General features: G+C 41.8%; 1 protein-coding gene across 1 annotated transcript in view; it reads left to right on the top strand.

The window, feature by feature from the left end:
• LOC150083635 (proprotein convertase subtilisin/kexin type 4-like) overlaps positions 1-11,454 on the top strand; it is a 61,285-nt gene extending 49,831 nt beyond the window's left edge. The window contains exons 9-11 of the mRNA XM_090378549.1: positions 4,345-4,445; positions 10,228-10,449; positions 10,743-11,454. Coding sequence (XP_090234675.1) covers positions 4,345-4,445; positions 10,228-10,449; positions 10,743-11,454 — 1,035 coding nt within the window. The remainder of the gene's footprint in view (positions 1-4,344; positions 4,446-10,227; positions 10,450-10,742) is intronic.
• Positions 11,455-12,339: the final 885 nt, after the last annotated feature.

Genomic DNA, 12,339 nt, shown 5'->3' with positions numbered 1-12,339 from the left:
CTATTACATTACTGGAATATACAGAGAGACATGCTTTGGTTCCTGGATTCTTTGCTCCATGAAAGGACACGTGTGCTAAAAGACAATAACCACACCCTCTCTCGTAAAACTGGTGTTTCTCGGGAAGGAGTTTTGTTAGGGGTACTTTTCACCACTGATTTCATCCAAAAATAATATAGGCAGTTACGCAGACGACCTCAAGCTTTTAACAAAGATCACTCCTGAAGAAAATCCCCTACAGATTACCAATACCATAAATACAATCCTCAGGAACGTTGAAACATACCTGTACTGTTTTAATCTATAAATAAATCTGCTGAAGTCCGCACAAATGGTCTTTTCATTAAAACGCAACTCTTCATAACAGATTTTCTCCCTTGGAGGAACCGGAATTCCGAATGTGCAAACCGAACTCAGCGTGATCTTTGATGCCAAAATGCTGTTCAACAGCCACATTGACATGGCAATCACTAAGTTCTCTCAGCTTGGGTGGGCGGAGAGAAGTTCCTTCTTGTTCGGTATTCCTCCATCCTCGCAGAGTTCCTAGTAACTTCAATGAATTCAGCAATCTTGTACGGTTCCGAAATTTGGGCGTCAGCAACAAATCCTAACATGAAGAGAATTTATGCCGCTTCTGAAGTGGGCCAATGCCAAACTCTACCACAATCCTGGAATCACTACCGCTGAACTGACAGCCCCTCCAATTGGAAGAATGGCCTCCTTTATTAATGAAAGGAGGATTATATTCACAGTCAAAATGATAGGTTGGGAGATAGGATCTATCTCCCAACCTGCCATCTGGGATTCGTGCTCCTGGAGGATCCCGCAACCTCGGCTGAAATTCATTCCGATGCTCGTCAGTCACACTAACAGACCTGCTCTGGCTGACGGATTCCTGCCCAACCAAATGCTCGACACGCTCAGCAAAATAGATGCCTATATGCACCAATTAGTAAAAGAGAAAATATACAGACAGAGCATTCTCCTTGCTAAAGAGACCTCTCCGCCATAATCAAAGTAATTGTTTGTTTGTTATTTGGTTTTAGGAGCATTAGCAACTAAGGCCATATTGCTCCGAATCAAAGTAATAGCTATCTACGTTGACCCATATATATATATATATATATATATATGTCTGAAATTAGTCTAATTAACATAATACAGTATTTATTTGTAATTTATATTGTCTTAACGTATTGTCCCATTGTGTATTTTCGTGTTAATTGTTATCTGTTAATTAAAGTGCCTCACTTATATTTAAACCCCTTAACATTCCGGTGCCGTGAAGGGATTTGTGTGGTTTCTGTTTCCACAACACAGGTTATATTTTTTATGACGAGAAGTGAGGTTGCATTCTCGCCATCCTTTTGCCTCTATGCCTCTAATATCATCCTATCATCTTCCGCACCTGCAATGGTGCAAGGAGATAAAAATGGGATCTTGCCGTCTTTAGTGACGAATCACGTTTCTGTTTGGAATCCAGTGAGTGACTGGATACGTGCCGTTGGACAGAAGTAATCTCCAGCTGAATCAAGGAACATCATATCGAGACAACACCCAAAATCGTAGGGTGGGGTCATCAGTTAACAAATTTAAATAAATTTTTTGTTTATACTCTGGGACGATCACATAAAGTCAGAGGAATTCATAAGACAGAAAATACAAGGACATCATAGTCACGTTAGCTTGAACCATGGTCACTCACAGTTTCTTCCTGCACCACTTCCTGCACCACCTACGCCACTCTTCTCCACACCGCAATAGCATTAATCTCTTACAGGGCAGCAGTACTACAACCACCAGTTACCGCTTTCTTACACTTCGGATAATGATAAATTTGGTATTTTATTTGTAACACGAATCCTGGCAACACCACTGGTTTCAATTGTACACTCATCTCATCAGAGAGTGAAAGGAAACAGTGTATATTTGGTTTAATGATAATATTATTATTAATATTAATAATATTAATATAGGGTGTCCCAAAAATATTGGTACAAACGTTTAGGGGAGGTAGATAAGATCTAAAGAAATGTGAATCGCATAGGAACCCATAACCGGAAACGTCACCGTAAGTCGGTAGACGGCGCGGTAGTCGCCGCACGAAGAGCATGCATCGATTTACGAACTGTGAGCTAGCAGACATGCACCTAGTGTATGGATTAGGAGAGGGCAATGGACGAGGCGCTCAACGAATTTATGGAGAACCCTTCCCAGACAGACATGTACCGGACCACCGTTTGTTTGTGCATGTGCATCAAAATTTGTGCGATTATGAGTCATTTAGAGGAAACAGGAGTAGTGCGTGCAGACCACGTTCGACGCGAACTCCCGCCATGGAAGAAAGTGTGTTGAATGCCGTCCAGAATAATCCTACTACCAGCACACGTGCCGTTGCCTCTGCCTTAGGATTGTCTCGTTGCAGTGTACAGCGTGTCTGGCACGACGATTCCTTACACCCCCTTTCATCTCCAAAGGGTTCAGTTACTGCTTCCCCTAGATCATCCTGCACGTGTGGATTTTGCGCAGTGGTTTCTCCAAGAAAGTGTTCAAGATTTGAATTTTCCAGCCTATAATTTTGGTCACGGATGAAGCTTATTTCACTCGGGAAGTCTTATTCAATCGGCACAATGCACATGTGTGGGCTCACGACAACCCACACGGTGTGTGCCCCCATGCGGCACAACATCGCTTCGCAATAAATGTGTGGACAGGACAGGTATGGTCGGTGACTGCTTAAGCGGCCCATACCTGTTACCATCCCGCATGAACTCCGCTAAGTATCTGATCTTTCTTGAACAAGTTCTACCAGGGTTACTTGACGATGCTCCAGCAAATGTGAGACGCAACATTTGGTTTCAACATGACGGGACGCCTGCCCATTATGGAAGGTGTGTTCGTGACCATTTGAACAGGCGTTTTGGGCGTCGATGGATTGGCCGTGGTGGACCCGATGCCTGGCCCCCAGGCTCACCTGATTTATCGAGCCTTGATTTCTTTCTGTGGGGCCCCTCAAATCTATCGTGTATGAATCGCCTGTGGAGACGGAAATATATCTCGTGGCGAGACTCGTCTGCGCTGCTGCTACTGTCAAAGAAACTCCAGGTGTGTTCGACCGTGTCCACCAATCCATGCTGCGTCGGTGTCACGCATGCATCGCGTCTCATGGTGGAACCTTCGAGCATCTGTTGTAACATCATGAAATGCATCCATCTAGTACTCCATTGTTAATATTATGTCAAATAAATGTTTGCCACTAATTACTGTCTTGTGTCATTTCTGCTTCTTGTGCTTCTGCTACTACTTTCCCGTGACGTTTCCGGTTATGGGTTCCTATGCGATTCACATTCCTTTAGATGTTACCTACCTCCCCTAAACGTTTGTACCAATATTTTTGAGACACCCTGTATAATAATATTATTAGCCATATGGTGCAAGGAAGCCTGAGGCTTATGCTGCACCAGCCAAAAAAAATTCCCAAGTTACCTTGAGAGAGAGAGAGAGAGGGAGAGAGAGAGAGGAATCACTAAGAAAGAGAAGAATGATGATATCCAGCTCAGGATCCTGGGTGTGCCAAGCCCATACTCACTAGATGTGAGCCCCTGGGGGTTATATAAATTGCAATATGCTGGATATGGGATCGTAGTAAACCCATGTCTGTCTTTTGGTGTTAGTAGGCCCTAGGTACTCTTCGTGTGGTGTTCACATAAACTCACCACACTCTTCGTCTGGTGTTCGCATAGGTATCAAACATATTAAAATGCTCCTGCGTTAAATTGTTTTTTTTTTTTTTTTTTTTTATTTCGGCTATCTGTTATATATTTATTTTTTGTAAGTCCTAGGCACAGTTGTTGTAGTTGGGTTTTAGGAGCATCAGCGACTAAGGCCTTATTGTTTCGTGCATATTGTCTGTAAATCGCTTGTGTTCTGAGGTCGATTTGCCTTTTTCTAGTAGAAAAATCCGAATTTCTGGGGGGGGGGGGGAAAGAAGAACCACGCTATCCTGACTGACTAACTAACTCAGCCACGTTGTGAAAAAGGCTCATAAAAATTCCCCCGTCATCGACGGGACTCGAACTCAGGTGTTTTCAACCCAGTGTGGGGAGGAAAGCGATTCTATCAAATGTACTACGCACGAGGACCTAGATACAGTGCCTAATGGAAAGGACGGCCGTGAATAAATCTAAACGTTTAAATAAGTGTTCAAGTCTGGATATATTTTTTTTATTATTTCGTATTATTTTATTACTTAATTCTGAACTCTTTATAGGCGCCAAATTACTTCAGCTCTTTTGTTTTAACGTGCAATGCAAGGGAAATGTAACTTGTTCGTTCTTTACGTAGGTGGTTCCCGAAGCTAATGGCAAATGTAGCGAAACTTTTCAGGGGACATCCGCAGCCGCTCCAATGGCCGCAGGGGTCATAGCTCTCATGTTACAAGCAAAGTAAGTAAAAGAAGAGTTTGTGATTTGCAACTGATAATGATTTTAAGCTGATTTTAAGCAATTCTTTTCCAGTAAGGGCTATAACAGGCATGCCAAACTAGCAACCCCTGACGTTTACAATGTGCCTCCTAGTATTGTCAACTTTCACAGTTAATTAAGTGTTGAACATAACGAAGCTACAATAATAGATTTAAATAAAATTCGCAAATTATGCGAACCTTCATAAATTATTGCTAATAAGAAATACATTTCTCTCGGTAATGCCATTTGTGTATTATGTAAACTATCCTCGTACCCTTCCCCCACCCTGAAAACCCTTTTGACATCGTGGAATAAAAAGTATTTTTATTCTAACTTAAAATCAGGGTCACGGCATGCAAAAATCTTCACCAATTGAGCGTATTCAGCCACCGTTGCGATTACTCACTTGTGTCTGAGTATTTGATAATTACTACCCCAGACGACATTGTTTCAAGTGAACCAGTGGATCAATGGCATTTACACTGTACACAAAGTAACAACATACTGCATGTCGTGATGAATATGGTAATGAATAAGACCTTGGTCCCTCTCTTGAAAAGCTTCACTGTCGTCTGCTATAATCACGTGCGCGCGTGGTAAACAAGAAATACACGCATCGATGACTACTTTTATCGTCTGAGACAGCTTTTTTATTGTTATTTCTTTAACTTTATGCAAGTCCTATCAGCGCTACGGTCCAGCGCACAACCCTTTTATCCTGTGTGCTTTCAGCCCGTATTTTGCGGCGTAATCACGGTAATCAAATCGCTAAAGCGCACTATGATCTTGAAGGCCATCGCGTAACACGATAATGCAGACTTATGTTTACTTTCTTCTTTACATTTTATTATGGAACGAATTAGTCTATTTATGTCTCGGATGTATAGTTATTACCACAGGAAATACAGGCTCTTTACAAACATATCTGCATGACAAACGTACTCGAGTAACCGGTGTTCTTAAAAAAAAAACAAAAAAAAAAAAAACGAATAAATCATTTTAAAAATAGTTAAATAATTGGAACAAAAATCAATGCTAAATTTTAGGGACCAAAAGAAGAAATATATCGGATAAAACTTGGGCCCATGTAAAAAAGCTCACGTTAGAAATTAGAAAGGTGATAATTGAATCCCGTTGACCCGTATTCAAGCAGGTACATTGGACCACGAGTTCGGATGGTGAGTAAAGCATAGCGTTGTCACCAATAGGAGTGGCTCTTCACAGGTGGCAGCTTGGCCAATGAAAATGAAAATGGTCTCCCGAGGAGTGGTAAGCGATGTGAGAATGTTGGAGTTTGAGAGAACGGAATTATTATTATTAATAGCCATATAGTACAAGGAAGCCTGAGGCTTATGCTGCACCAGCCAAGAAAAAAAAAAATTTCTGAGTTACCCTGAGAGAGAGAGAGAGAGAAGTAGAAGGGAATCACCAAGAAAGAGAAGAATGATGATATCCAGCTCAGGACCCTGGGTGTGCCAAGCCCATACTCACTAGATGTGAGCCCCTGGGGATAAACGAAAATACCGTATTCCATGCAATTATTTGGCGGACTTCCTAAATTACAGGATCCTCGAGCCTGTAAGCTGGGCCAAAAAAAGTAAAATAACGCGTCACAACCCATGTGGATTATGCCCATAAATTGCCAGCGTTCTCTGGTTTGCCTGTTTTTCCGACTGAAAACCACGGAGTGAAAAAAGCCAGTAGAAGTTTCTCGCGTCATTCACGTAATTCGAACCCAGGCTTTTTCTGCTCGGTGTGTGTGTGGAGAACAGTGATTATAACAGCTGTTCTCACCGTGAAGACTGTAGCCCCGCTAAAGAAAATTAATCCCAGGAAGAATAAAAAGGATCATAGAAGAATATTCACAGATAGATACTGAAGGAAGGAGAACTCAGCGTTTGCCATATGGAGAAAGCTTGATTGTTGTAGGGTATTAGGGCATTAGCGATTGTTGTAGGGTATTAGGGCATTAGCGATTGTTGTAGGGTATTAGGGCATCAGCGATTGTTGGGCATCAGCGACTTAGACCATGCTATGTCGTCGTATACCATGCTTTTTAAATTGCGCGTATTTGTGGTCGATTTGTCTGTTTGCTGGATGAAAAATCCGAGTTTCAGGGAGAAAAAAAAATCGTGCTATCCTATCCTGAAACCAACTAACTCAGCCATGTTGTGCAAAAGGCCCATAAAATTTCTGAAGTCGTCAACGTGATTCGAACTCAGGTATTTTCCACCTGGTGTGGGAGGACGGCTTTTATACCAACTTTGCTACTTCTGAGGACATGAGGAAAGCGCAACCAGAAAAAACAAGGAAGAATCATTAGATCCAGAGAGAAGTAGAAACAGTAAGTGAGTTTACACTCTCACTACCAGGGTCAGCAATAGGTGAAAAAAATGTGTCCTTCAAATGGGCAGATTGTGTCCTTCAAATCTGAAAGAGCAGCAGTTGTTACAATTCTTTTCTTTGAATAATATCTTATGATACACATGTATATCAATTCTTTGAATGATATCTTATGATACTTACGGGCAAACACTTCTTGACTTAGCAATTACGGTAGGTAGCCTTCTTCGAAACGCCTTGCAATAATTAACACGGTCTTCTGTAGCAGGGAGACCTTGAGACATTTTTCTGTCTTTGATACGTTCTGAGGGCTGCATTAACGCTGTCATCATTCTTATAATAAAGTTTAATTAAAAGTTCTTCATCTTGAGGCAACATTTTAAAGAGAACTTCACCAGACATGGTTGCTTAGGTTAGGATTATAATCAAACTTTTTTAGCTTGACAAGGAAGAATAAATTGACTATTCTGTATTGGTTATAATAAAACAACAAATTTTCATAAATTGTGAATATCAGTTGAGCCATGTTGAATTAAGAATGTAGTACCGAATACATATAGAAATTCATGTCTAGATAATTGTGATGAGCAATGTAAATTGGGATCATATGATTAATTAATGCACCCATCGTTAAGAATCTGTTCAATAAAAAATGTTATCTAACTCACTGAGTGATTATAATCACTTAGTGAGTAAGTTCTGTTATACACCGATCAGCCAAAACATTATGACCACATACCTAATATGATGTTGGTCCTCCGCGTGCAGCCAAAACAGCTGGTACACGGCGAGGCATAGACGCTACAAGATTTCTAAATGTGTCTTGTGGTATCTGGTACCAACACGTAACCAGCAGATTCTTTAACTCCTGTAAGAAACGTGGTTGAGACGCCGCAGATCGAAGTTGCTGTTCCAACACAAACCACAGATGCTCGATAGAATTAATGTCTGAGGAATTTTGAGGCCAGGGCAATAACTGGAAGTCTTCCTTATGTTCCGCGAACCACTCTCGAACAATCCGGTCGGTGTGGCATGGCGCATTATCCTGCTGAAAGACGGCACCGTCAGAGGGGAAGACCGTTTCCATGGTCAGCAATGATGTTTAGGTAGGTGGTAGACGTCAGAGTGCCCGGCACATGCATGACTGGACCCAGGGTATCCCAGAAGAACAAGGGCCAAAGCATGTCACCGCTTCCACCGGCTTGTTTTCGTCCCACGGTGCATCCAGGCGCCATCACTTCCACAGGTAAACGACGCACACGTACCCGGCCGTCCACATGGTGCAACAAGAAACGTGATTCATTGGACCAGACGCCTTCTTCCAATCACTCAATGTCCAGTTTCGATGCTCGCGTGCCCATTGTAGGCGCTGTCGCCGGTGAACCGTAGTTAGCATGGGCACTCGGAGCAGCCTGCTGCTACGCATCCCCATTTTCAGCAGGGTTCGATGTACTGTGTGTTGTGACACATTACTCCCGTCACCAGCATTCCAATTACCGGCGATTTGCGCCACAGTCGCCCTTCTGTTACCACGTACCATCCGGGTGAGTCTTTGCTCACCTCACCTCGAGCATCGATGAGCCGTGGTCGTCCAACCCCTCGCCGGCGGTTCGTGGGTTTCCCTCCTCGGACCACTTTCGGTAGGTACTAACCATGGCTGACCGTGTGCGTCCCACCAGCCGTGCCATTTCGGATATGCTCTAACCCAGTCGTCTGACCATTACAATTTGGCCTTTGTCTAACTCGCTTAAGTCTGCTGCCTTTCCCATCTGAAGAACAAGAGTAACACCGATTAACGGAGCTCAGTATCAGGTGTTTTTTATACCGCGTCCCGACCCGCGCACGCGCCGTAGTTCACCTGCAGTTGCTTCGATTTGCATAACGACTCGCTGGTCATAATGTTTTGGCTCATCGGTGTATAGGCTAGACAACTAAAAAAAGAATTTTTTTTTAGTTCAGTTATCAAGGATTTTAGGTCAGAAAAAAAAAGTGTATATTTACATATACACTCCCTGCCATTAAAATTCGGACATCTGCGTATCTACAAATAGCCACTATTTTCAGGAAAACTAATAATATGTGCTGCAAACTTTAGCCTTTATGATAGCCACTAGTCTCCGTGGAAGTTTTTTTTTTCCCTTCTTTCTTTCTTTTTTTTTTTTTTTTCTTTTTGGCAGTCTCTCCTCATACGCACCCGACGATCCAATTCATCTCAGAGGTTTTCTGTAGGATTGAGGTCGGAGCTCTGGGCTGGCCAATCCAACGTTTCGATGTTCATATCCCCAAACCAGTTCGTCACAAAACGAGCAGCATGACATGAAGCGTTGTTCTACTGATACGGGTATGGGCCTTCCCCGACGTGTTCCCACAACGCAAGTAACCCATTTACCTAACGTCTAGGATATCTAGAGAGAGACCTCAGTATTCATGATTTCCTCCAAAAACAACTAATGCTCTCACCACAAACTATAGAACCCCCCCCCCCACCACCACCAGACCATTGCACTCTCTCCATTAAACTTCAATGTCGCGACGATGCAGTCCGGCAGGTAGCTTTTTCCCGGCATCCACCACACCGAGGCACGATCTTCGGACTGGTAGACCATGTACTGTGATTCAGCACTCCAAAGCACATATTTCTGTTGGTGTAGAGGCTGAGAACGGCGGCCTTATATCAAGCTAAATGGCGTCTGTCATTAGTCAGGATGATTAGTAGTTTATGAACAGCGGCACGGCAGCGATAACCCATACCATGCAACGTCCTTTGTACTGTACTAGTGCTAACATGTGTCCCAATCTTTTCACTGAGGGCCTGTGTGCTGCTACAACGTCCAATGCATTCCGAGCATCGTTGTTTACAGGGCTCTTTGCACGTTCCGTCAGCTTTGGAGGGTTTCCGGGTAGTTTCGTAACGATTTCAGCACCAGCCTGCTTTCATTTGCAAATCACATCACCAATCGTCGACCTAGGGATCTTCAGTGCCGTTGAAATGTTACGTACAGACCGATTGCTTATGTGGCACCCTATTCTGCCATTCTGCTCTGGAAGTCTATTAACTTTCAATCGCGGCGTTTTGCATTCACAATCGTATCTACTATCTCCTCGAAAGCCTATGAGTATATTCTGACACTTGGATAGGACGTGGCCAATTATCAACGGAGGGTTCAGATATTAATGGTAGGGCAGTGTATATATATTTCTTCTGTTACTTGGAACTGCTTTTCACTTCAGAGAGCCGTTCCAACTAACAGTTTATACACTGTTGCCTTTATATTTTCAACGCATTTAACTCTCACGATGCTACTCGTACAATTCTTTTTTCTTGTCTAATAAACATGAACTTATATGCAATACTTGTTTGCATTTAAAATTCCACGTCTATAGAAATTTCATATTGAAATGGCGTTATGCCTTACAGCCAACAGCTGACTTGGAGAGATGTCCAACACATTATAGTAAATGCCGCTCGTATTTCGAACAGTAACGAAGATGGGTGGTCAGTAAATGGAGCAGGATACCATTTTCATATTAAAATTGGCTTTGGTGTAATCGACTCAAGTATCATGGTATCCTTGGCACAGAACTGGACCTTAGTTGGACCACAGAAAATGTTTCAAACACCGGAAATGGCTATTTCAAGGTAAGTGCCTACTTAGTTATTATAAATTCTCTCATATAAAAGATAATTTGCCCTATGATAAAATATTATTAGTATTGGTTTATGGTTTTTATTCTTTCTCTTGATTTTATCATTTCGACAAACTGGAGGAATATACTTAGCCTACAGTTAAGTTTTAAAATTCAGGCTAAAGTTGAATTTTGTTAATGAATTGTTGGTTTTCATCTGTGTACGTTTTTCACCAAGCAGAAAAATGTCAAAATTAAAAATTAAATATTTTATCTACACCTGATTAAGTTTTTGTTTTATTGCAGGCAGATAAAAGCTGGAAATGAGTTGGTAGTGGCAGTTGTGATTGACAAAAATCAGATGAAGCCATCCAAACGTGTCAACTATTTAGAGCATGTTGTGGGTAGGATAAGCTTACAGCATCCCAGTCGTAAATATCTAGAAATATATTTAGTATCTCCATCAGGAACAAAGTCACAATTATTAACTAAACGCCATCTTGACAACAGTACCGATGGATTTAGAATGTGGAGATTTACGAGCGTTCATTTTTGGGGAGAAAACCCACATGGTAGATGGCTTCTTAGAATAAATGACACCAGAAGAAAAGGAAACCCGGGAAGCATGGATCATTTTCAACTCATCATATATGGTACATTTGCAGCTTCAGCACATTCTGTTAGAAATACGAATGTGCAAAGGTACAGCCACCTTATTAGCCACAAAGATCTTATTCAGGTTGCTCAAGCTGAAGGCAAGACTTCGAAAAACGTAAAGCTGTTTCAACATCCTGCAAAGGACCTTTCCAGTCATAGTGATTCACCTTACAGGCGCCAACAGATGAAAGTTTCAAATAAGCAGCGGTTTAAGAATCATTTTCAGCAGATTAACAATCTGGCAGTTACATTTTATCCTAAGCATCTGCTTCAGGACGATCCACTGAATTATTTTTATGAGTCCGCAATATTAAATCTTAGATACCGTGTGTTTTTGCTTGCAAAATCGTTAGTTGGGTAATAATTGAGATTTGTGTAAATAATTAGTCTTTAAGGTGCAATTATAAAAAAATTAAATATGTTTATGAATATAAATCCGTATAAACCTCTCCTGTAATCTTATTATCTTAAAATAACGTTTACTGCATCCCAAGGATTTTGTTATGAGAGCGAATTAAGTTTCATTTAGTTGATTGTTTGGTTGTTATAAGCGTTTAGGCGCATTAGCAACTTAAGCCATATTACTCCGTTTGTATTGTCTGTAAATTGCGCATATAATGTCTGTAAATAATATCCGCCGTATATAATATGTCTGTAAATTGCGTGTGTTCTGTGGTCAATTTGCTGTTTTCTGGACGAAAAACCCATGCTACCTTCGCCTGGAACTGATTAACTCAGCCACGTTGTGAAAAAGGCCCATAAAAATTCCTCGCGTCATTGACAGGTTTCGAACTCAGGTCTTTTCCATGCGGTGTGGGAAAGACGGTGATTATACCAACTGTGCCACCCACGTGGGCAAGTTTCATTTTAACGATTTAATTCCAAAACAGAATTCCTATATATCAGATTGGCTGTTGCTGGGTTTTAAGAGCATCGCCGACTAAGACCATGTTGCTCTGTCTGTAAATTGTGTGTGTTCTGAAGTCGATTTTCTGTTTGCTGGACGAAACCATCAAGTTTCCGGGAGAAAACACCATGCTATCCTCGCCTGAGACCGACTAACTCAACCATGTGAAAAATACCCTTAAAAATTCCTCCAATCATCGACGGGATTCGAACGTAGGTCTTTTCCACCCGGTGTGGGGAGGACGGCGATCCTTCCAACTGTGCTACCCACGAGGGCCTATATATCAGGTTGAGCCTGTTATATTACTCTATTACAACAGTAAGAGCTTATGATGATCCG

The sequence above is a fragment of the Mastigoproctus giganteus genome, chromosome 7, assembly GCF_048544385.1.
Source record: "Mastigoproctus giganteus isolate SK-2022 chromosome 7, ASM4854438v1, whole genome shotgun sequence".
NCBI lineage: Eukaryota > Metazoa > Arthropoda > Arachnida > Uropygi > Thelyphonidae > Mastigoproctus > Mastigoproctus giganteus.
Note: the sequence above shows the minus strand (reverse complement) of the source record. Positions and strands in the feature narration are given on the sequence as shown.